Source organism: Crocodylus siamensis, chromosome 3, assembly GCF_052110815.1.
Source record: "Crocodylus siamensis isolate JL-2025a chromosome 3, ASM5211081v1, whole genome shotgun sequence".
Taxonomy (NCBI): domain Eukaryota; kingdom Metazoa; phylum Chordata; order Crocodylia; family Crocodylidae; genus Crocodylus; species Crocodylus siamensis.
This window is the reverse complement of record NC_143397.1, coordinates 11,562,918-11,588,919: the sequence shown is the minus strand read 5'-3', so window position 1 is coordinate 11,588,919 and position 26,002 is coordinate 11,562,918. Positions and strand designations below refer to the sequence as shown.

Below are 26,002 nucleotides of genomic sequence, written 5' to 3'. Positions count from 1 at the left end.
CTACAGGACCTGGAAATACTCAACTGTCATAAAAGGATATGCAGAATTGGAGCCTCATCCAGAACTTACTGACTTCACTGCAAAGTCTCCCAAGAATTTGCTTCACTGGGCTTTGGCCCAGGACTCAAATGCAGGGATAACATTAGTTGCCAATAGAAATATAGCAGCTGTTGAACAGAGTGCAAAAGCCTTCACTGTTGTAGGAGAGAAATTAAAGCTACAGCGCAGGGGCTAAGAGGTTTTTAAAAACCCTTAAAAACCTCTATTGCCCTACATAACCATAAAAACAAGAAGTTCCACTTGGATCAGGGTTGTAGTTAGCAATGCAATTCATTTTATTAGTTATAAATAAAGTACAAAAAATCCACCAAAAGTGAATCTAAGCATTTACACAATTTCTAATGTCTCTTCATTTCTCCGATGCACTATTGCTTTAATATTAATAATAAATATTTTTCTAGCTTTCTTCTATAAAATAGTCTATGTAGCAAAATGTTGCACAGCACAACAGAACAGCAGTAGGATTACAAAAACGTGGATAATCCTTTCACTTGCCCATGCCATTAAAGGACAGGGTTTTGTTTTTGTTTGCCAGCTTTTTTTTTTTGATTTTTTGCTTTTTTTTTTTTTTGCTCTTTTAGTTTTCTCCATGATGTTGGTGCCTTTAGAGGAAAAGAAAACAATCAACCAAGCTCACACCACATATCCACATTCCAGTAGCAAGCATTAAAGAGCAGTGAGAAAGAGATGGACACGTCTTAATCACATACAAGACAAAAAAACCAGCCAGCTAAGCAGCACCTTAAGAGGACAAGAAATAAAAAAGGAGCAGAATAAGGTATCGTCATGTTTGTGCTCTCCTGTCCAAATTAAAGCTACATCTGAATTATTATTAGGGAAAAAGTTGACTGTAGAACCCATTTACCCATTTTTTTCTCGCTGACATATTTCAGCCCCTTTTCCTGTGGCTGTTGCAGCCCAACGTTACCGTTTCACACCTTTTCGTCGTCTTGAGCAATGAGTGCACTCGCTGCTGTAGCCCCCTTCCCAACCCCCTTCATGGCCCTGCTGTGGCAGCTGAACTGGCCCGTAAGCGCAGGCTGTTCACGGCTTTGCTGAGTCCTTGCCGGGGCAGTCAGCAGGGCTGGAGCAGGTCGAGCTGCATTGAATCCTTATCAGGGAACGGAAAGCGCTACTGGTTTCGACTGGCGATTGTGCAGGGGACAGGGCGGGGGTGCGGGTCCATTTCACAGCAGACTCAGACATGGGGTAGCCTCCCCAGGGCAGAGCCATCATTCCTAGTTAAAACGGGGAAAAGCTTCTTAGCAAACAAATGCATTTGCCGGGAAAAAAAATATCAGTTCCATCAGGACTGAGACCATTCATGAATCTGGCAAAAACTTTTAGATGAAAAAAAAGAATTGAAAAGAAGGCAAAATTTAAAAAGGTGAAACATTTTGTTTTTGAAACAAAATGCTTTGACCTCTCATGTGGAAATGGGCAACTTTTTGTTGAAATACTGCTCTACCTTTTTAAAAAAGCTTCTAAAAAGGGTTAAATCCTCCCCAAACATCATGACCTGGTTCGCTGTGGGTCCAAAAAACATTTCAGGTTGACCTGAAACAACATTTCTTGGGGTTTCTGTTTTCAGTGCAGCCCAAAAGCATTTCTCTTTCCTGAACCAAAGAGCTTGGTCCAGTCCTGATTTCATGAGCATCCTGTGTGGATAGGGGGCTCAAGAGCACAATCCTAAGCCAAACTTTCAACCCAAAAATAGCTGAAATGATTAGGCTGAGTTATCCCTAAGGAATACAGGCCTCCAATCCCTTTAAGAAAGCCCCTAATTATCTTTAATGCAGCTGGTAGGTGTGAGGGTTTTTTTCCCTATTGGCTCCCATTGAAGGTTCAATGTTTGTCAGCATTTACCACCATTTCCTTCTCTGCACTAAGGGGGATGTGGTGAAACTGCTGGCAATTTCCCCCCTTTTAACGTCTTGCATTCTGCATCCGTTTGCTGGCTGAACTGTATCCAATGTTTCTGACTGTTTTTGGATGTAAAGGTTTCTCTTTTGCCCTAGCAAAATTGGTACTTATTGTAATTAAGTGACCTGTAGCCATTGAGCCACCTGAATCTGGATGCAAATATTCTTTCCAACGTATGGGGGCAGATCTCAGCCAAAGTGCAGGTGATCTGTAAGGTCTCTTCCAGTGCCTAACAACTCGGAAACTCTGAAACAAGTCATCCAGTTTGGTCTAAGCAGATAATGGTTTTAGCACTGGTCTCTCTTTTGTCAAGAGACTCAACCACTTGAGCTACGATAGCACTGTCCAATGTCTGAAGAGCCATAATAAAGGTCTTTATTAGATGCCTGATGTGGATGAAAATTTCAAGAAAACAGCCATTAAGCTACAAAACCAACAGGTCCTTTTCTTCCAAACCCAAGCTCTACTGAAGCTAACTGCAAAACGCTCACTGACTTTCTTTAACGGGACACTGATGTCAGGGGCTTTGAGAATACGATTGAGGAAAAGCATTGTGAAAATGCCTGCTGAAATTGTGGTATTAGGACACACCCAGGATGCCTTTGGTAGGGGGAAAATAAAATGGGAAGGGGACTGTGAATACTTTTGGCACAAAGGTGCTTGCCTCCAGCTTGGTTGCTAAGGGCTATGGTAATACAAAATATAATCATCATTTTTACGGTATTAAGGACTAATCATTCCCTGGGGTCTACAGGCAACGTGGAACTGTGCTGCGTTCTGAGCTCATAAGCCGCAGCTCCGCTCTGAACAATAATACAGTAAAATTACAGGGGGAAAGTTTACCTTCTACTCCAGTTCTTTTCTACATTCTGCACAGAAACAACTGATGTTTCTATGCCATGGTCCTTCCACACAGTCCGGCTTGCCCGGTGCCCTAGTCTGTTTGTTTGGCAGACTGGGGCACAGTCGAGTAAGGGGCTCCAGCCCCAACATGCCTCCAGGACTTCAGCAGCAGCCTGATGCCACAGCAAAACCACAAAGTGGTACGTTCAAAAAGCATCTATAATAAATAAGCACTCCAATTCCACCTACAAGTTCAGCTAGGAAATTATGGAAATATGGACAGAGCATCTCCTGTTATGGGTCAGGTCTCAGGCCCATTGCTATTCTGCTCCCCAGGATGACCTCCAGCTGAAGTCATCAATGTCAAGAAACTCCCACACGTGGGATGTGCCAAAAGATTAGAGCCTGCCCTTAAGTACCTGGTTTCACCACCTTGGAGAGAGAAACTGAGCAAGTTGCCTTATTTGTCCCCTCTGAAATGCTTAGCAGGTCAGATCCATAGCATGCTGGACAGACGACCACCCACAAATGCAGATATACCTCATACAAGAGAGACAGAGAAAGAGAAGGCCACAAAAGGTTAGCTTACAGGGAAGGGTATAGCCAAGGCCAGACTGATCGCTCACAAAGTGGTCGCTGTGAAAAAACAATCTCTGTGCCCATTTCCCCTCCCAGCATCTCTTACCAATTTAGAGCTTAAGCAATTTGGACCAGAGTGTCTTCCACTGTACAGCTCCAGACACAACTGAACTCCAGTTTCGATTGGGGGCTACCATGAGACACCACCATCGTGCAGATAATGCCAGCAGCCTCCAGACCACTGCACTGGAGACAGAGCTCTCTCCGTTCAGCAGTGCTGTTCTTACTCCTTCAAGTATCACCGCACCTTCAGCAGGTCCATCCATGAGAAAAAGGGCTGCAGAAATGGCTGGTGGCTCAGATACACACGTGTAATTACATGTAAGGGCACACACCGACTTTTAATAACAACCGCTGACCACTTGGGATGAATATGGACTGTACAGGCTCATTTGCTAAAGGGGATAATTGCACCAAGGTGATTTGCTCTCAAATCCTAGGTCTACATTTTGTTACAATAGTCCCAAACCAGCCAGCCTTCTGAGCAGGGAACTCACAATTCATTACTTAGTCGGGTTTGTGGCATCAAACCCTATTTTTTTGGTTCTCTAGAGTGCTATTCACACCTCCTCCAATGCATAAAGGCATGAGTGAAAGGATCACCAGAGTTTGCTTATGAGTGCAAATAATATTTATATATATGTGCTAAACACAGTCACTATATTGCAGTTTTCCACTATGTCACAGCATACAGAATCAAAGGTTTGCATTTTTATGGAATGTATCCAAGGTAACAGCACCACAGTAATACAGTTTGTAATCACACACCCTGATTTTTTTTTTGACAAGATAAGCGTTTTTCCCCCACACCCCAAGTTTAAGTTTTTTTAAAGTACCAACGCATGCAAAGCATTCCATTCCCAGAAACAATGCAAAAATGAGGTAATAGGAGTAATAAAAAAAATTAGTATTAATTTCTAAATAAATAAATTATAATTAAAAATGCAAAAAACAACTATAAAAATAATTAAATAAGAACCCACAATATCTACAAGTTAGTCATAAATTATGATTGTTAAATATAAGGCATTTAAACTCACAAAACCCTGTAAACTATCAATGTCTTGTTTCTAGAGATATTTCCGTTTTGTTTTTAAATCAAATCTCATTCTACTCATAGAAATTATTTAAAACTGGAGGGAACCTGACACACCAAATGCAACTTCAAGCATTACAAGCTCTCGCGCGCGACTACGTCACTCATTCACACAAGACCACAGGAGTTTGGTGCTTACTTCACCGTTTTAAAAACTGTGCTTGTTCATTAGGCAAATAATAATACTTTCGCATAGGCTTAAAACACGTGGTTCGGAAGAGCAGCCTTCCTCCCCACTGAATGGTTTGTTCCAAGCAATTCCTCCACGCCGATTGGGTTGTTCCAAGCAAGGGCGAGAATTGCTCCTATCCTTCCTGTTGAATGGTCTATTCCGAGAAAGACTCCAGCCCTGATAGGTCCTGAGCACCCTGTCAGGTGCTGGAGACCTTCGCCCCTCCCCGGGAATGCCCAGCCCCACGCCAGGTCAGACTCAACCTGCAGGATGGATCGAGTGGATTACAGCGTATCTTCTGAGCAACATCCTGGTCGGCTCGTTGGCGTTACTTTTTAACGATGGATGAATCTGCTGCTGCTGGAGCATTTGCCAGGCAGTTTATTGCCCCAAGGCACTCAGCCCTCCTCATCTTCGGGCTCGGACCATCAAGTCCAACGAGATAAGAGAGCTACGACCACAAAGGTCTCGTCCCCTCGAGGCGAGCGTGAACGGCGCTCGAGTTTGCCCAAGCAGAGGTCTGAAGGCGCAGCTGTCTGCACCTCTTCCCCCGGCCCGTTCTCGACCGTCCCCAGCACACGCACGACCAGATGGTTCAAAATAAATGGTTTTAAACGGCATCTTCTTTGCCTGCCATCAGAAGGGTTCGGCTTTCCTTCCTTCCCATACCTCTGCCTGTACCTAGCAAGACAGGTGAAGCAATGGTGCCCCTGGGTGAACTGGCTGAAGACGGCATTACAACGAACTGGAGGGCATTTGCTGTGCAAAGGAAGCAGTCACTCACCCTGGGTCTCACCATTAACACTATTCGAGCTGGAAAAAAGATATCCTGGGCATCTGGGAGCTCTGCATTTTTCAATTACAGCTCACAGGAATTTGGTGATCTCTCAAACTGTAATTTATGTTCATCTCCACTTACAGAACAGCTCTTGGCTCTTACGACAAGAAATCAGCTCTTGCGGACAAGAAATCACCTTCCATTTTTACATCCTTATATACAAGCTCCTGATTAAAAATCCCCCCCCCCCCCAAAAAAAAAAACAACAAACCACAAACCTTTAGTTACTTTGCAGCTCCCCTACGACATAAAAACGATTAAAAACCTGGCGGTCTTGGTTGTTGATTCCAACCCTCCAGGGCAGCGTGAGATAGAGGAGACTGGGTAGAGTCAACATGCACTTAATTCAGCATCTCTCGTGGCAAGTAACCAAATATTTATTCTGGAGGGAATGTGGATCAGGAAAGCTCCATTACTTGGGAGCTTCGCTGATTGAGTCCACCTTTTATTTTTCTCACTAATATAATAGAGCCTGACACATTCGTATCCATTTCATTTTAGTAATCGCTCTGTACATACTTGCATGCCTGTGTGCGCACAGGTACATATATTTACATATTTTCAAAATTCAGCGTAGCTCCTAAACTCTGATCAACTGAAATCCCCTTCCTTGACTGAAATCCCATTCCTGGTCCTAAGTGAAATAGGACCGAATCAGCCTGGTTATTTTTTCCACCCCATCTGTAATCAAAACAACTAAAGATTTTGTTCCCCCTAGCACCAGCCAAAAAATGGGCTTTTTTTAAAAAAAGACTTCAGAATTCCACCTGAGCTGTAATCTCCTCTGCTATTCTTTCTCTCTGCTGCTTTTGCTCGTAAGTCACAAAGCAAGGAACAGAAGAAAAGAATTTGGTGCATGATGTAACCTGATCAAACCCCCTCCTCCTCCCCCCCCCCACCCCGGGATCCTGAAAAGAAGGTGAGATGGAAACACAGCTCAGTGGGGCTTAATGAGATCATCGGAAATCTCCTAGCCTGCCATCCAAAGAGGGCCATGAGATTAGGAGTTTCACAGTAAGCTAGTGGGGTCCGATTTTCTCCATTCTGAATGCCTTGTCTTTAGCATGAGAACGGCTTTTGTGCCCGTGAGAGGAGGAGGAATGCAATGCGTATCTCGTCACATTCCCAGCTAATTGTTCTCCAAAGCACAACTGCAGGGTCTAGCTCCTAAGACCAGCTTAGTAAATGCTCTTTGGCTAATAGGCAAACAATAGATTTTTCACCGCGAGCCTGGTGTCAGGTTAACGCCTGATGTCCACCCCCACTGGGGGATCCTGGGCCTCATCTGGAAAAAAACCCAAAGAGTACCCACAGTTGCCATGCAAGTCAACCATCCTGACTGAATACAGGGGCTGGGGCAAATGTAGCGGAGAGCGGCAGCATGAGAAAGCACAACATTAAGGCATCCCGCAGCCTTCGCCGGATACCAAGGTACACAGTTCAGATACAGAAGAAGGATCCCAGGATCGTGCCCCATGAAAAGCATCCAGCAACAGCAGATAAGCAAGAACAAAGCTTCTCGCTCTCGTTTCCATTTCGTTCCAATTTTTTGTTTTGTTTTTTTTTGAGGCTTCTCTGAATTTGCAACACGCTGTAAACACGGCAAAAGCAAAGAAATGCGGCCGAGGCGAAGAGCACCATCCTTCTAACTGTAAACAGGATTTTGCTTTTTCACCTCTTCTTTTTTTGTTTTTCCTAAAGATGGGAAGATTTGACTTGTGGCTCCCTGCCCTGCCCCCTCCACCCTCCCCACCCCCCTGCAATGCTTTAATCAGGCACCAAAATAAGGAATCTATGAAAAAATATTTGGTGCAAATTAGGTTAACAGCGACATGTCCACCACAAGATGACTAGGGCATCAAACACAACATTTCTTAAGCTAACATGCTCCAGCTGCCATCCATAGAAATAGCTAAAGAACCCCTAACATGTTTCTACTTAGTCAAGAGGTATATATACAATCCTCATGAGATGCAGGATTGACAAGCCAGACTACCACAAACTAGTTCCTTCATGTTCAATACTAAATCTTCTGCAGCACAGGGCCTTCAAGCTCTGGGAATGCCAGCTCCCATGCATTGGGCCAATATGGCTGTTAGGATACTCTCCTACCCCTAGATTTTGTACCACCAACTCCTCCTCCTCCTCCTCGCTAATGTGCTTGCAGACTTCTCCTCTAAATCAAATGGCTCAGAAGGCAAAATTTTGCTGCAAGGGTTTATGGCCGTACGACCTGGTAAGGAAAATGGTGCATCCAGCTGGTTCTTTCAGCTGTCGGAGCCAAGCTGTGTTTCAATGTCCACTCTGCAGATTGGGCACTTCTTGCTGGTGGCTAGCCACTGATCCACACACACTTGGTGAAAGAGATGCATACAGGGTAAACGCCTGCAAGAGAAGAATCACACGCCTGTTAGGGCCATGCACGGATGCACTTCAAGGAGGCTGGAAGGGAAAAAAAAGGCAACGAGAAAAACCTCGAGGGAGACGTAGACACTGACCCAGTAACCTACAGGCAGGGACGAGAGAGTCGCGCATGCTGCGCTCAGCGTATTTCACAGATTCGTGGATTCGAAGGTGAGAAGGGACCGTGATGATTGTCTGATCTGACCTCAGGCATAGCACAGACCATAGCATCTCAGCCAGTGGCTCTTGTATCGTATCCACAGCTTCTATTTGAGCAATTACATCTCTGCCGAAAGGCAGCCAGGCTGGATTTAAAGACATCGAGGGACAGAATAATCCACTGCCTCTCAGGATATGGCGTTCCCATAGCTAATTACCCTCACTGGCGACATGCTGGCCTCTCTATTTTTTGCAGTTCAGTATAGTTAAATTTGTCCATCCCGATCTGCCTGAATGCAGCTGACATCTTACACCGTCTTTGTGAGGACAGTCAGCTCTGTGCACTTCAGTGTACTTCACAACCACCCAGTCAACATAAATAAAGGCAAAATGGAGCAAAAAAAAAAAGGAGTGAAGGGCCAAGGCTCCTCGCCTGAGCTAATCTATGGTGGATCACTGGGATGTCTTCCTCCGTGAGCTCGCTGAGGGTTCAAAGTCATCCCAAAAGACAAGGCAAGAGAAAGGGAGGAGGCAGAGCTGAGCGCCCATGGTGCCGCATAGCCTGATCTGGATTCACCCAAGGAAGCAAGCTACCCCCTTGTCAAGGGCAAATCAGTATAAACTGGCTGGGAATAAAGGAAGGCTGAAAAGCAGGGGAAAAAGGAATAGCCTCCCAAATGGGGAAACCACCAAAGCAGTTTCAGGAGAGGGCTCACTCAGTTTAGAAAAGGATGCTATGATACAGGTGCTTGAAATAGCAGGTGCTGGACTCCATGACCCAGGAGGCCTCTTCCAGTTGTATGTTCCTAGTCAAAGTATCTCCTCGCAGATGAGACACAATCCTGTCCCGAGCTCCACTTGTACTGGCCTCCCCAGCAAGGCCTGCAGCTAAAGCATATGATTATACAGAAGCGGGGCTGGAAGGGACCTCCAGAGGTCATCTAGTCCAGCCCTCTACTCAAGGCAGGACCATGCCTCTCCAAACCGGCCTATACAAATCCATAAGCTAAACTCACTGCAAAACTGCCATTAAAACAACACCAAACCTTAGTTTGGCATCACTGTCCCAAAGCCACAAAGGGCTAGCCTGTCAGAGCCCGGACTCCTGGCTCCCACCAGCTGAGTAAACCCACCAAAGCTCGTGCTCTTCACACATGGGTATAAAACTGCTAGGAGAAGGGCTATGGGCCCGACCTCCTCAGTCATTACACTGTGTGTCTGAACCTTGGCTCCAGTCCCACTTAAGTGAACACTGATAGCATTGCTTTTGCTGTGATACAAGACAGGACCTCAGTGAGAAAGGTTGGCCGGAGTCATCTTGTTACAGCTTGGGTCGTGCTCCTCAGCCGCCTCTCTGCAGCGGCAGCTAGAACTTAATGAATGAGAGGTCACTAGCAAACAGAGCCAAATGGCCAAAAAAGGGTTGTAACCCAACCTTGAATTTCAGGCGCGCAGTTTGAAACCCTAGCTCTCATCCTGTGCACTTGGGCACAGCGGCCTCAAAGCTGGACTAAGAAAGAACCTGAAGCAAAACCCTAGACCCGACCCCCTGAACTTGAACCTCAGGTCTTCCCATGGCCACTCCCGTCAGAATGGGTCGACTTCAATCCTAATACACAAACCAGCCCCGAATCAGAGACCTGCCTCCAACTCAGAAACCTATTTTGTTCTGAATTTTGGCATCCAGCAACGTAACCGAACGCTGCACAAATGTTCCTCTGTGCTAAAGTCTTCAGGGCTGAGGGACCTTAGACAAGAAGACAGAAACCAGAGGCCACTGCTGAGGAAAAAACAACCCTTTGCCCCCAGCCTCCCACCCCGCTGCACTCTTTATCCACACTTTATAAAGTGTGTTTTGAGACAGTCCTAATCAAGCTGAGCTTTCTGCAGACAAACTGCACCCTGCATGCTCAGAGAGTTCACCAGAACAGGAGCTTTGACAGCCCTGTCTTGGAAGCAGACCCACGCAGTGGTGAATGATTTCCAATAAATAAAATACAAACCAAGCAGAAAATGAATGGAGAGAGGCAGAGGGGGAGAGCCGGAGCTCTCAGTGGGAATGATTATACCTCACATCTTCTCCATCTTCAAGCATAGACAGACAGATTGTGCATTTTTCATCGGTATCCGACTCCTCCCCGTCCTCCTTCTCAGCTTTGCCTTCCTGTGGTCTTCTCTGTGACAAGGTTAAAGACATAATTTAATTACAAAAGGAGAGCTGACGACTCTCTAATGCTCTCGAAAGCCTCCTGAGTTGGAGGAACGCGAATAATAAGCGCTTCATTGTCAACTGAATAGACCCACCAGGTCAGGGAAGTCTGCCCAGCCAAAAACCTACAGAGGGAAGGATGCCAGGTCCTATTAATGTTCTGACTGTCAAAATGTACCGGGAGAGGAGAGGCAGAGAGAATAAATGTCAGCAGAGAAGCCAGGAAGCCATTTCCTCCCGAGTCCTGTGATTAATGTCACACTGATTATTAAGTCTCCGCAGTCTCTTGAGCATTTTGGGACCTGTAATTATGTGCAAGGGGCTGGATTCAAACCTCAGGTACACCGTGATTCCTACTGGCTTCCATAAACACCGCCTTATCTAATCCAGGCATCATTTGTCCCTGTAGGCACCTGCATATGTGTGCCTGAATTTCGAGGGTTGTGGGGTTTTTTTCTTGCAGACTTCATCACTGCAATCGTCTTTACAGGAGAGCTCAGAATCCCCCGGAGCGAACTGCACATGACCCGATGCCTCACTTAAAAAACACCTCGCCACCTCCATTCTCCCAGAGTCGCAATTGCTATCGCTAACGTGACAGGGCTGACAGCCCCGTGCCCCTGATGCTAGACACTGCACAGATCTATAGGAAGAGAAAGGGTGTTTAATAGAGCCCACGGTCAGCAAGGGCACAAATTGGTCCAGGATTTTTTCCCAACGGTTTGCCTCAGCTTCTAGGTTTAGAAACTTTCCCTTTCCTGAGTGAGGGTGGCATAAATCCAGTTCAGCATTCAAAATCATATGCCCTCCTCTCACACCAGTGTAAAGTGAGGCGACCAGGTTTCACGAAAAGAAGTCGAGGAAGAGAGTTATCTTTCACGGACAGGAGAGTACAAGCTTCCCCCTGCACTCCAGGAATGGAGCTTGGACTCATGGGAGTGGGTTTGTACATGGTTTGCACACCGCATAACTTTTTGGGTTTAACTTGTGGGTACTAATACTTGAATAAAAACGAGTGCTGTTGCAAGCATGTGCACGGGTCATGCTGAGAGAAAGCTGCATTGGCCGAGCGGGAAAATCTGGCTTGCAGATTTGAGCCTAGAAGTCAGAAAGCCACCATCAGACCACCCTGGCCTGTTAGCCTAGGCTTGCCGCTGTGTGTTATCATCCTCCAAATGAGAGGTGGCCTCTGGATTTTAAATTCCTCCCCAAATCTGGGGATGTTTGGATTTGAAGCTCTGGGCTCCAGTCTACCCTGTCACATGCACACTGTCCTATCTAGCAAGGGTGGCCCCATGTCTCTAGCTGCTGCACTGTCTTCCTGAGGCAGGGTGAGCCAGGACTGCTTGAGGAGCCGCCTGGAGACGCTGGCGGTCCAGCCCTCACCTTTTTGTACTTGTGTGGGAAGGTGAACCTCTCGATGGTGTTCTGCACAGCTCCCCGGCTCACGCTGCCCAGTCTGTCCTCCAGCTGCAGCAGCTCCTGAAACACAAAGCACCAGCCAGTCACGCACCCATCTCGCCGACACCAACCAGCCTCTCGGACAAGAGGCGGCACCCACAAGATGGGAGGTAGGGCTGTAAATCAGGGAAAAAGCCGGGGGGGGACAAGGGCAGCACTCCTAAGTGTTCATCCCAGTGGCTAAGTGATTAAGGCACCTGTCTGGGAGCCCAAAGACCCGGGTGCTAGGCTGCCCTCCAACTAAGAGGTTGGCTGCAACCATCACCGCACAAACAGGCATTAACCAGGCCCCTCTCCAGTGCTCCTGTCACGGTGGATCGCCGCTCATTGCTTTCCATGGCCGTTGGACAGCATGGATGGAGAGCAGCGCAGTGGGACCGCTTCTGATGTCTGGGAGCGAGACCTCATTATTCCAAATTAATAATTAAAATAGCTTTTCTAATAGGGCACAAGGCCTTTCCTAGATTCACACCACCGCCCAGCAGCACAACGGTGGACGTTGCAACACCGGCTGCATGAAAACATGCCCGATAAGCTATAACTCCTGCCTGCTGTCTGTGGGGAAGCAGCTCTCGTGGGCCAACACCCACAAGTCTGATCCTAAACCCGCTGATGACATTAGGCATCTTTCCATAGACTTCAAATGGACTTCAGCTCCAACTACAACTGCACGCGTGTAGCACTCGGGCCTTATCCTGCACGGCCCTGGTACTCTGCTGCAGCCCAGCTGTGCTCCAGAGAGGAGCTGTAACAATTTACATTACAACATTTGCAGGTTCCTGGGGTTAACAGCCACTTAAGTCAGAAGGTACGTACTTCATAGCTCTCCCTCACGGCAGATGTGTGCCTGTTCGGATTTAGTCCCTGAAGAGCAAGTAGCTGAAGCTGAGGATAAGGGTAGTTTCTGATTTCATGGACAACCTGTGCAGGATAGGGAAGAAAAATCATCTCAGCACCTCTGCTCCTCTGACTGCCTTGACTTCAAATAAAACCATTTTTTAAAAAGTACAAAACTTAAAGGGCAGCCTAATAACTAGCTTTTAGCCTCCAAAATGAAGATTTCTCTAAAAACAAAGAAATAATAGGACTTTAATAAGTTCTATTAATAAATATGAATCATAGTTATTTTTATTTCAGTTCAATTATTTGTAATAGTGTGTCTGTGGTCTCTGCAGTGTTGCCAACTCAAAGGCTTCAGACATTGCCAGACTGACTTAAGAAATAGGAGGCTTTTTTTTTCAGAAATACATTTATGGTTCTCCTTGTTTTTTCTCTGATCTTTTAAGTGTTTCTGAAACTTTTGAGTCATTTTTCAATTTCTCTGCAACCACAAAGTGTAGAGAGTTGCCTTTTTTTTAAGGAAAGCTAAGATTCTCACATGTTCACCTGACTCCAGGACCTGAGGGCTTTAAGAAAAGCACCAAAGGTTGTCAGACTTGCCATAAAACTGCCGTGGGTTAGCAATGCTTATGTGGGTCAACCCAGAATCCAGTGTTCTCCGAATGGGAGCAAACCCGTCAATGAAGTGACCAGGCTTTGTTCATGGACCAGGCTGACTAAAGTACAAAAAGTTGAGAGGCAATGCTGACATTTCCAAAACTGCTCAGAGGATTGTGGACACCCAAATCCCATTAGCATCTCAGTGGGTGTGTCTACACAAGATGGTTTTTGTGCAGTTGACTGATTAACTGCAATAAATGTCTCGATGTCTGCCCGTGCCCTGATAAGGGTGCCTGAAACTAATATATTCCACAGCAGGCTAGGACTTGGAAATACAAGGCTTACTCTGCTGTGGAGGTGTTTTGTGCACAGCAGCACACGTGCAGAGACTGACAGGACTGGCTGGGGCTAGCTCAGAAGCACCCTCGTGCCCCAGCCAGCCCCGCCACACCACCTCGAGCCTGGCTGGACCAGCTCCAGGCTGGCAGCATGACCCCCCGGACCCCTGCCAGCCAGGGCTGCTTCAGCCTGGTTCAATGTGCTGCACTCTGGGTGCACGTGTAAACTGCACACCCGGGAGCTTTCCCAGGAGCAATTAACTGAGGAGCAATAAGCTTTGTGGTTTATTGCTTCATGTTAATGGCTTATGTCAACACACCCAGTTTGAGCTTTCCTCTTGAAATGACCCCTGTACCAATGTAGTATTGGGCCTCTCCCCTACAGTTGCAAAAATCAGAACACGCCCAAAGGCAAATGCTCTTTTTTTTAAATGCAAAAATTTGGAGGGAAATGTCTGAAATAATTATATTTGACCTCAGGGGAAACTGTGTCAATAGTGAAGAGTGAGTTGGGATTTTTTTTGTTGAGTTTTAACCGTTTGCAGTGATGCTTTGTGAAAACCCCCAGTTTACTCAGGTGCCCATTTAAATGAAAACAGGAAGAGGCGGTCAAGGATCCTTCTGAGTGAAAAGAGGGTCAGTGGACCCGATTCTTATGTATGAGGAGTCCTATTTACGGCCCTATAAATTGGTTAAATTACATTTAAATCCCCTGTAAGGCTCTTTTACGGCATGCAAGTAGTGGAAATACGAATAAAGATCAGTGACTCAAAGTGTGCTCTCAGTTAAAACAAGGGGGGATCTGCAGTAACAACATCCACTTCAGCAGAGTTAACTTGGATTGACATTCGTTCACCTGAGAGCTGAATTTGCTTCGATGCCTAATAGCATGAGCCGGATCTTTCCCATTCTGTCTAGAACGTGTAGGCCAGCTTATCAGCTGGTGTAAAGTGATGTAGCTCCATTAGAGATAACAGACCAAACCCATCTTCAGCTAGTACGCATCCTTCCTTGTAACGTTTCCTACCCCATGAGTATAACAACGCAACATTATCTTTTCAGACAGACTCCCTCCCACGGACAGAGATAAGTAGGACTCTTGGAAGACAGGTGATGGAAAGATAGCAGCCTTTATTTTGGCTTCCTTCTAGTAGACAATGCAAAAAACATTTCCCAGCAAAAGCATTTCACTCACCATCTGCGCTGAGGATGTGTTCCTAGGGAAATGGTGCATTCTAGGTGTAGCTAGGTAATGCTGATAGGGCTGAGGAACTGTCCTAACCTGGAACTGGGCATGAGTCAGGCCAGCGTCAACACTGAGATCCCTGCAAGCACAAGAACAGGCATATAACAATAATCTCACCTTTTTGCAATGCATCCCTTTATTTCCCCGCTACCGTTCCATTCATAATCCATACCACACTCCAGAAGCAAAAGGGCACAGCGCGTTAGCTCTAACTTTTAGCTACTCCGATTCAAATCCAGCTTAACGCCATTGATTCAGTTATTTCTGATTTACATCAGTGCAGCAGGGTTTACAGAGATCAAGGGGGCCCGGATTGGCCCTCTGCCCTCTCCTCGCCAACATGTAAGAGCTCTGCTCTGCTTTTGTTTTGCTAAATAACTGCACCGTTCTTTGCTGGGTAGCACAAACCTGAGTTCGACTGGCTTCATAACTGGATGAGTGACAAATCTGTAACTCTGCTAAGACTGAACCAGCTGGGTTAGCGCAGGGCAGCATCTATCCTTATGCCAGTGTAAATGTGGAGTAACTCCACTGGTTACCTCCGGCAGCAGGAGGCTGGACTCTGGGAGCCCTGTGCTCCTATTAATTAGATCACAAAAACCCCACAAAAAAAAATAAATTTGCATCTACTTATTCCTGCCTAGAACCCCTCTAATCGAACAGATGCTTTTCTGTCTTCCAGAAAGACACCTAAGTCTTGATTTGAAGACTTGGGAGATGCAGAATCCACCACCGCTCTCAAAAGAGGAGGCTGCAAACTTACTGCATTGCATTTCTGATGCATCTGCCCAGCAGAAATTAATTATCGTTCTGTACCACATCCCCTCTGTACTGACGCGGGCACAAGCCAGTGAGCTGCAACATGCTGGCAAGCCCCATCCCCATGGGTCTGAGTTGGAGGGAGGAGAGCGAGGACAGTATCTCCATCTATAATCCAATTTACCGATCCCCTGTCTCTCCAGAGAGAGCAATCTCTTCACAAATAAATGCTGAATGCCGTTCGTTTCCCCCTAATTACAAAAGCAGGCACTATAATAAACATTGTCTTAGCATTTACCAAAGCAAAGCTCATTAGAACAGAGAAATTGCCATTCATTTCATCTTCAAAACTTCTTTCCCCTGAAGCAGAGGAAGGCAGCAGCTAGCACTGCGGTTTGTTATGAACCGTCAAACATTTCTCCAAGTGGCTCTTGCTCAGCAGTGGATGACAGACACAAGGAAACAATACCTGGCAGCATGGGCCCCCAAGCAGCGTGGGCACTGGAGCACATCAACCCCTTCTCCAGCCTAGACCTCACCTCCCTCCGTTGTCTGAGGCCTTCTGTTATATGTGAGCTCCTATGGAGAAAGGGCCAAAAACAGGCCCAGTGGAAAGCAATAAAGGGGTAAGGGGAGGGGGCTTCCAGCTGAGAAGAGATTCGAAAGCCATTGCATGAAAAGAAGAAGACTAGGAACTAAAGGGTAGCTGTATGGCCCGGTGGATCGGGCCCTGCGGTGGGACTCAGGAGACCTGGTTTCTATTCCTTGCTCTATCCCTGAAATATTGTGTGGCCTTGGGGCAAGTCACTTCAGCTCTGCTTTGCCTCCTGGTCTTAAGGTGCTCTGGGAACACATCTACATGACAGCGACAGCTGTGGACAACCAGGCACATACGAGACAGCTTTTGCTTCCAGAGATTATTATAAAAGCTTTCTCTCATGCGTGGATATCCTCTACCTGACTCAAGAAGTCTATAGGCCAACGAGAGGCAAAGCGCTGCTCGACCTGGTACTGGCTACGGGGGACGACCTAATCGGCGACCTAGTGATTGATGGGAAGTTGGGTGACAGCGACCACGAGCTGATCACCTTCACCATCCGCTGTAAAGCTGGCAAGTCAGTCAGCAACACAGAAGTCCTTGACTTGAGAAAAGCCGACTTTGACAAGCTCAAGAGGCTAGTCAGTCAGGCCCTCAGGGACCATGACCCCAGGGAGATGGGAGTTCAAGAAGAGTGGTTGCTTCTCAAGGAAGCGATCCTCAGTGCACAAGCTAAATCTATTCCAACACGGAGGAAAGGCAGCAAGAAGGCACAGCAGCCCCCCTGGCTCTCCAGAGACCTAGCAGACCTACTGTGGCTAAAAAGGAAAGCCTACAAAGAATGGAGGACGGGATTCACCTCCAAGGAGGATTACTCCGCGCTGGTCCGGTCCTGCAGGGACCAAACCAGGAAAGCCAAGGCTGCAACTGAACTCCAACTAGCTTCAGGCATCAAGGACAACAAAAAGTCCTTTTTCAGATATGTGGGGAGCCGGAGGAAAAGCAAGGGCAATCTTGGACCCCTGCTAAACCAGATGGGGCAACTGGCAACTGACGCCCAGGAAAAAGCCAACCTATTAAATAGGTACTTTGCATCAGTCTTTCATCAGTCCCACGGGGCGCCCATGCCTGCTATGGGACAGGGAGATCCGGGTGATGGGGATCCCCTACCCTCCATTAATGCTGACCTCGTGAAGGAACACCTTGAGAAGCTGGATACCTTCAAGTCAGCTGGCCCTGACAACCTGCACCCCAGGGTACTCAAGGAGCTGGCGAGCGTCATAGCCCAGCCCCTGGCACGGATCTTTGAAAACTCCTGGCACTCTGGTGTAGTGCCCGAAGACTGGAAGAAGGCCAACGTGGTGCCGATCTTCAAGAAAGGGAGGAGAGTGGATCCGGCTAACTACAGGCCCATTAGCCTGACTTCTATCCTGGGGAAGATCTTGGAAAAGTTTATTAAGGAGGCCATCCTTGAGGGACTGGCCCAGGCTAACATCCTAAGGGATAGCCAGCACGGGTTTGTTGCGGGTAGGTCTTGTTTGACCAATCTCATTTCCTTCTATGACCAGGTGACCTATCACCTGGACAAGGGAGAAGAGATTGATGTCATATATCTTGACTTCAAAAAAGCTTTTGATCTGGTATCCCATGATCACCTCTTGGCCAAACTGCCCAGTTGTGGCCTTGGCTCCACCACGATCCGCTGGCTGGGAAATTGGCTTCGTGGTCGGACCCAGAGGGTTGTGATTGATGGCAGTCACTCATCGTGGTGCCCTGTGACCACTGGGGTCCCTCAAGGCTCTGTCCTGGGACCCATATTGTTCAACATCTTCATTAACGATGTGGACATTGGAGTCAGGAGTGGACTGGCCAAGTTCGCCGATGACACCAAACTTTGGGGCAAAGCATCCACGCCAGAAGACAGGCGGGTGATCCAGGCTGACCTGGACAAGCTCAGCAAATGGGCAGACGAGAACCTGATGGTGTTTAACACCGAAAAATGCAAGGTTCTCCACCTTGGGAGGAAAAACCTGCAGCACCCTTATAGGCTCGGCAGTGCTACGTTGGTTAGCACTACAGAAGAAAAAGACTTGGGGGTCATCATTGACCACAAGATGAACATGAGCCTCCAATGCGATGCTGTGGCTAGTAAAGCGACCAAAATGCTGGCGTGCATCCATAGATGCTTCTCGAGCAAATCCCGGGACGTCATTCTCCCCTTGTACTCGGCCTTGGTGAGGCCACAGCTGGAGTACTGCGTCCAGTTTTGGGCTCCACAATTCAAAAAGGATGTGGAGAAGCTTGAGAGAGTCCAGAGGAGAGCCACGCGCATGATCAGAGGTCAGGAAAACAGATTTTACGATGACAGGCTGAGAGCCATGGGGCTCTTTAGCCTGGAAAAGCTCAGGCTCAGGGGTGATCTGATGGCCACCTATAAGTTTATCAGGGGTGACCATCAGGATCTGGGGGAACGTCTGTTCACCAGAGCGCCCCAAGGGATGACGAGGTCGAACAGTCACAAACTCCTGCAAGACCGTTTCAGGCTGGACATAAGGAAGAATTTCTTTACTGTCCGAGCCCCCAAGGTCTGGAACAGTCTGCCAGCGGAGGTGGTTCAAGCACCTACATTGAACACCTTCAAGAGTAAATTGGATGCTTATCTTGCTGGGATCCTATGACCCCAGCTGACTTCCTGCCCTTTGGGCAGGGGGCTGGACTCGATGATCTCCCGAGGTCCCTTCCAGCCCTAATGTCTATGAAAGTCTATAAAGTGAATCCCTGTTCCTCCAAAGGCACCTGGCCAAGAAGACCCCTTCTTGGCCAAAGCCACCAGAACTGAAACCAGCCTTCAGGAGCAGGGGCTGCTTGCCTGGGTGCCCTACCCGGCTCAAGGCCTGTGCCATTATGCCATGCTTCTGGGTCATCCCTCTTCCTCTCCAGCTTCAGGTCATCCCTATTCTCTTCTCTACTGGGTCCCAGGCTCTCACCCTGGGCTCCTTATCCGACCTTAGTTCACAAGACCTCTTGGGGCTGAGTTTTCAACAGCCCCTGTGGTTGTAGGCACCACTGACAAGAAGGGCTCAGGACTGTGTCAGAGGAACTCAGCATTCATTTCTTCTGAAAATTACAGTGAAAAATATCAAACGTTGGTAACCACAGCTAAGCAGCAAAACCCAAACTTGAGCAAAGACAGGAGTGGCTTCGTTTTACAAAGTGCTGAGCACCCACTGTTCCCTTGGGGTTGATGGAAACTCAGGGTGCTTACACCGCTGAGCCAGGCACTGAAATATGCCCGCCTGGTTCAAAATGTTGGGCATCCACCCCCTCCCCCTGGCACAGACAGTGGTGACATGTAAGTCGCTGGGACTTCATCACAAGGGCTGAAAGGCAGGAGGAGCTTCTGGAGGTGGGGCAAGCACCCAAGGATGGGATCATTTAAAGGATCATTTCTCTTCCTCTAAAAACCTAGACCCGCCCTGACAGCTCATTGTCACCACAGGGCTACATAGGGGACAGCAAACAAATGACTTCATGACAGGACTATACAGAAATGCCCAAACTTCCCTCCCTGCCCCAGCCCCAGCCCCTTATTATTATCATTTAAACTACAGGAGTGCCTTGAGGCATCTGTCACTGTGCCAGGTGCTGTGCCACTAACTCTCTCCTCAAGACATCAAGGGCTAGAAGGGTAGATGATGGCAAGGAGACGGAGGTACACAGCGATGGAGTTGATTATCTGAGGATGCCCAGCAGGTCACTGGCAGAGCCCGAACGGAGCCCAGGGTGCTGGTCCCTACCACTGGGGCAGACATCCTCATGCATGAACATTATACACCTTTGCAAGACATGGCTCAGTGCAGGGCTTGGCAACCTATGGCCCATGGGCTGGATCCAGCCTGTGAAGATGTTGGCTCTAGTGCGCAGAGGTGTCACCTGGCTGATGGCAGCATTGAGTGGCATCATGAAGCTCTGCCTGTACTATCCATTTCCTCTGCAGAGCCCCCGCACTCATTTGCTTTTCAGGACAGGGATTGGGGTCCACAGCAGAGGTCTGCAGCCTGTGCATGGGGCAGGTTGGCTATGGCAGCCTGCAATGGCAACAGATTATAAACTCCTTGCTAGTAGGTAGCAACGGGCTGGGAAGCAGAGGATCTGGGTTCTAGCCCCAATTCTGGCAATGACTTGTTGAGTGGCTTTTAGCATGTAAATTCCTATCTTGGGAACCCCCCTTTTTTTGGCAAGAGCTTCGAGACCTATGGATGAAATGTACTATGAAAGAATAAGCCATCAGCCTTTATTTCTACCTCGTGGTGCCAAATTAACTATGCAACTAACTTGGAAAATAAAATTTAAGGAAAAATTATCAAGTCCTTTAGATCTGCACAAGGTCCCTAATCAGCAGACTGTATTGGCTAATGTTCCCCCAGGTGTCTAGGAATTAATACATCTGACCAACCAGCTAGGGAAGTCAAAGCAAACAATATTCTAGCATTACATGTTTAACACCCCCTCCCCCCAAGCATTGGTGCAGAGCGCTGATGTACGGACATTATGAATTCAAATCTTACTGTTTTGCCTTCAGGAGGCATCTCACTTAGGAATAATAACTGAAGGATTAGAGCCAAGATAACAGGTGAGGTTGTATTCGCTTAATGCATGTTCAGAATGGTATATCAGGAAACAAAAGGAGTTTCTCTCTCATTTGGTTTAAGCACCAAACCATTTTAATAAAGGCTTGGTGGTTTAAGAGATCTGAGTTCTTGCCACCCTTCCCTCCGTCCCTGTCTTGTGTACGAAAGTGCTCGGTTACCTTTGAGCAAGTACAAATCGCCACTGATGTATTAATACATTAGAGAAATGTTTTTACATCTGTCACTGGGGTGGAATAGTACAAGCACCCTGAGGGGAAATGAGTCACCAAGATGTACATACAATATGTGATTTCCTGCCATCCACTCCCTCGGTTTTTATAAGGCCAAGGGAAAAATAGGAAGAGGGTAAGTGGTGCTTTGTGAGATACTAATAATGATCATAATTAACACTGCTCACACACACACACACACATGCACATGCATGCGTGCACTTACACACACTCATACACACACACGCTCTTTTCCAGATAGAAGTCAAAGCACTTTCCTAACCCGTATAAGCCACGCTGCATGGGCTGCATTCGGGTCCCACTGGCATCTGCAGAAATGCTTGAGCAGGAACAGGAAGGATCTGGCCCTATTTTTTATTACATATAATTACCCATGAAACAGCTACGTTAAAAAAGCATTCACAGTTTGCAAAGCAAAGCACTCAGAATTTCCCAAACGCCATAATTAAGGTCGCCTGTGCAAGTTTAATTTGACCCCCCTTGTGCATAAGCATTATGATCATCTTTCGTGACATGATTGCATGCTATTTTTTTCCCACAGGAGCCCCTGCCTCGTTCACCTCACAGAAGGAATGGTGATAATTAATAAGCAGCTATTCAAAATTTGGGTTTTCCTCAGAACGTGCCCTTGTGCCTTATTTTCTTATTATTCAAACTTTCCTCTGAAGAAAGAATTATTCCTATGGTGGGGGGCTTTTCTTTGGTGGTTTTGTCCGATTTGATTTTCTTCGGCAGAAACACAAGGAAAGGTTGGAAGAACGGGGATTATTTGGCCTGAAGAAGAGAAGACTGAGAGGAATTTGCTAACGGTCTTCCAATAAAGGATTGTTACAAAGCGGCCGGTGACAGATTGCTCTCTGTGGCTGCAGGGGGCAGGACAAGAAGTAACAGGCTTAAATTGCAACAAGGAAAATTTAGGCTGGATATTAGGAAGAAGTTTCTAACTCTGTGGGTGGTTAGGCTTTGGAAGAGATCACCTAGAGAGGCTGTGAAATCTCCACCGCTGGAAATTCGTAAGAGCCAGTTACACAAACCATTGCTTGCAACGGTTAACACAGGACTGATCCTGCTTCCAGCAGAAGGCTAGGCTAGCTGACCTCCTGAGGCCCCTTCCAGCCCCGTTTCTCAATGGTTTCATAGGGCTGACACTATGGTATCTGAGTGCTTGATAAATATTAATGAATCTCCATAACACTCTGTGAGGGGTGGGGGTATTATCATCCCAAAGTTTGTTATTGAGTCCTGAGGCATGGATACATTAAGGTCAAGTGTCTTCATTTTGGGGGTCCAGTTGGAGACACTGAGCCCCTGACTTTCCAGGACTGCTATGCATCACATAGCAGTATATCTGTTCCAGCACTACTCCCCTTGACTTGGGTCATGGCTTGGGGTCCCTACACTTCAAGTCAAACCCTTGGATCTCATGTGAAGCACCCAGGAAAGGAAGAACACAAATGAGTGGCCATATGCATTGAGTTGTTCAACATCACACAGGAGCTGTGTGTCAGAGGCAGGGATAGAAACCAGTTTTGCAGGGCAGCACTCAACTGTCTTAGCACTGAGACCACCCCTTTTCTTCTCGCAAGTCCCTGCCTCATTCGCTCCACGTCTTCCCCTTTTGCAAGAGGCTGCACCCGCCTTCGCTTCACAGCCGCCGCTCTCCCCTGGAGCAGGTCCACCTGCGTGTGCACTGAAGGAGGCAGGGGGCCTGTGGAGAAATCTCGTTCAGCTAAGGTGATCCCACAAAGCTTATCCCCAGTGGGAACAAAATTAAAATCACATGGAAGTCAAGCAGCATTTCCGAACGTCCAAGGGACTGTGCAACTTTAACAAGAGGTTTTTAATGCCATTTTTTATGTGTGCAACTTCTTCGTTGTTTTTTTTTAATACAAGGGTAAAGAATTGGAAATTCTATCATGTGTCTTTATTGCGCCATTCACATAGGTCCCTTCAGGTCTGCCACACAGACCTCTGTCCCTTGAGCTAACAGAGTAGCTGGCAGCAGCAGTAGGTTGCTACGCTGTGTGGACCAGCGCTGGGGGTAGGAGATGCACACTGTCTTCAAAAGGAGGCTAAGTAAGCACCTCGCCGCGGTCATTTGACCCCAGTGCTCTTTCCTGCCATGGCAGGGGGTCGGATTCGATGATCTGCTCAGGTCCCTTCCGACCCGACCAACTATGAAACTATGAAGCTGTGCCGGTGGGTCGAACAGATGGGTGGTGATGGGAGAGAAAGGCGACGTTCTGCCATCTTGGTTCCAGTCCAGGTCCTGGAAGGGGAGGATGAGCTAATAGGCCCTGGCCCTTCTGCTTGCCCCGTCCCCCAAACTTGAATCTTTCTGCCCCATGCCCTCCCCATGTGCAACTCTCCTGTCTCTACCCTCTACCTAACTCCTCATTCCCATCCTGTTTGCCCATCCAGTTTCCCTGGACCCAGCTATTCATCTAATTGGTCTCTCCACACTCCTGCTGGCTGTCACTCCTACTCTCATGCCAACCGTCAGGCTCTTCTCCCAGCCCCTGGCCCCAGTTTTCTTCCCCCTGTTAGTTGTAGTTCCCCGCTCCTGGCTCTTCATCTGATCTGTCTCTCCCTCTCCAGCCTCGGGCGGGTCACCCCTATTCTCTTCTCTACTCGGTCCCAGTCTCCCTCCCTGGGCTCCTCATCCTAGTTTAGTTCACAGACACCCACACACACACACACACACACACACACACACACACACACACACACACACACACACACACCCTCTTCTACAGAACCTTATACAGGCTCTTTGCCCAACCCCTGTCTGCCCGCCCCCCATCTCCGTCTCTGGCTCAATTTGCTCCCTTACCGCTATTGGCCCCATTTTTCTCCTCTTTGTAGCCCCCAAAGCTGAGACTGCAAGATGGGGCAGGCAAGTGGCCAGGACACGGAGCAGTAGGGCCCTCCAGACAGCAAGGACAGCTCAGACCAGGCTCCAGCTCTGATTCAGAGAGCTGTCACTGCTCAGTGGCAGTCTGCAGCACTCAAACCAGCTGTCTGCAGCAGAGAATCTGATCTGCTAAATTCAGCTACAACTGACAGGGGAGGAAAACTGGGAGAAGGCAATCACTAGGCCTGGTGTGGTGCTAGCTTGCTGAGCCTGCCCTTCTCCTTGCTATACAAGTGGCATTATGCTGTGAGCAGTGCTGTGGGGATTGGCAGTGTTCATTTCTCACTGTAGTACCTGGGCGCCCCAAGCTTGAATAGCCACAGTTGTCTTTAGTCGTGGTTGCATGCCTCAGTCCAAGCAAAACGAAAGACTTACCAGTCTGTGCCTTCAGCTAAGTACCTGGGCTGCGGCCCCATGGGTTGAGGAGTTTGCAGTTGGTGGCCAAAGTCAAAGCCTGGGTGTAACCGATGAGGTTGAACAGACATGCGCTCCTGAGTCCGCCTGCGGGGGGGAAAAGCAGAGCGGGGTAGTGAGAGACAAGGCGGCTGAGACTGAGTGCCGGCAGCTGGGAAAGGGAAACTTCTGCTGGGCTAAGCACTGGGCAGACGGCCATCAAGGACTCCCACAAGAGGGATGAGCAACTCCCTACTTCCTGCAACTAAGAAGCGGGGCGAAAATATCGCTGTCCAACAGAGTGTTATTTGTATTGTTTCTATATACTATCCTAAGCCCATAATACTAAATAAGGCGAGAAAACAGCAGCTAGAGAAATGGCCAGTTTTAGGCACTGACAGTCAACAGAGGCAAGGCCTACGGAGGATGGGATGGAGGGGGAGCAGGAGCACAGAGTGCTGACGTGACGTGCCCAAGGTCAATGAGAAGATCAGCAGCAGACCCAGGAAAATGTCTGAGCCCATGTCTAGAGATGCTCCCAACACACTCGGAAGTACATAAATAGCTATCTAAGCGCCATCTAGCCCAGTATCCTGCCCCCGGACTGACAAAACTGGATGCTTTAGATGGAGAATGCTAACCAGGGTATATCTAGAGAGTCCCCTCCCATGTTGGTTAGCCTCCCTGACATCCACCGTCATCGGTTTAGAGGTGCCAGAGGATACATCCCTGACTGCTCCATGGACTGTTCTGGCTAGTCTGTTCTAAGAAATGTATTTTCTTCTTATCAGCATCATAAATTCAGCCAGAGGTCTGCAAGTCAACACACGCACGCTCTGACTCGGGCATCAGCCGTCATAACAAGGAATCACCGACCAAAACTGCCTACATCTCAGTAACCTAGGTGTCTCCAAGGTCAGCTTATTAACATCTGGGGAGCCCCATTTGGGCATGACTGAAGAGCCTGTGGTCCTGGCTGGGGACCTTAGCCAACAATTCTCCTGATAAAAGACAGGCTAGAGTCGATCCAGCCTGCTCTCCCATGGCTCTGCAAAGACAAAGACAATACAACTTAGAAAAAGAAAAAGCAGCAAAAACTCCTTTGAGCCCCTAAGAACTGGTCTATGGACAGTTTTCGCTCCAATTAAATGACCTCAGTTTCTAACCAAAATAGTTAGATTTCCTAAAACCACATGGGAGCAAGGCCTCAAGTATCTAGCGTAGCTCTGCATATGCCAGAGGTTGTTATATACACATCTAATGTGTTGGCATCAGTGCATTAATGCACACAGGGGATCAAACATTATGAACAATTGCACAAAGACACTGGGGAAAATAGTGGCCAAATCCTCAGCTCTTTGCACAGTCCTTATTTAGCCAAAGTCCCACTTATTGATTTTTCTGGGGTAGAAATTCAGGAGCAAAAACAGAGCAAAGCTGCTATGGAAACAGGAGCTGTACTTCACCAGTCCCCAACTGGGACAGCTGTTTTCAGAAAGAGTATGCTGGACTAGCGAAGAAGGTCTTCACCTTTTCCACAGCAGGACCCTCCTCCTCTTACCAGTTCTCCCCCATGGACAGCTGCCACTATAGGCGGGCTCTCTCATTTATCAATGAGAATGATCTAATTCAGCATCAGAATTGCTATGTAGAACCGCAGCCAAAGGTCTCTGCTGGGTGCAATAAGGA

At 47.7% G+C, this 26,002-nt stretch overlaps 1 protein-coding gene across 1 annotated transcript in view; it reads right to left on the bottom strand.

The window, feature by feature from the left end:
• Positions 1 to 316: 316 nt before the first annotated feature.
• ARK2C (arkadia (RNF111) C-terminal like ring finger ubiquitin ligase 2C) overlaps positions 317 to 26,002 on the bottom strand; it is a 120,714-nt gene continuing 95,028 nt past the window's right edge. The window contains exons 3-8 of the mRNA XM_090037740.1: positions 24,296 to 24,421; positions 14,777 to 14,906; positions 12,620 to 12,724; positions 11,729 to 11,824; positions 10,203 to 10,309; positions 317 to 7,956 (exon numbers count right to left, since the gene is read on the bottom strand). Of these exons, the coding sequence (XP_089893866.1) occupies positions 7,839 to 7,956; positions 10,203 to 10,309; positions 11,729 to 11,824; positions 12,620 to 12,724; positions 14,777 to 14,906; positions 24,296 to 24,421 (682 nt within the window). The 3' untranslated portion in view covers positions 317 to 7,838. The remainder of the gene's footprint in view (positions 7,957 to 10,202; positions 10,310 to 11,728; positions 11,825 to 12,619; positions 12,725 to 14,776; positions 14,907 to 24,295; positions 24,422 to 26,002) is intronic.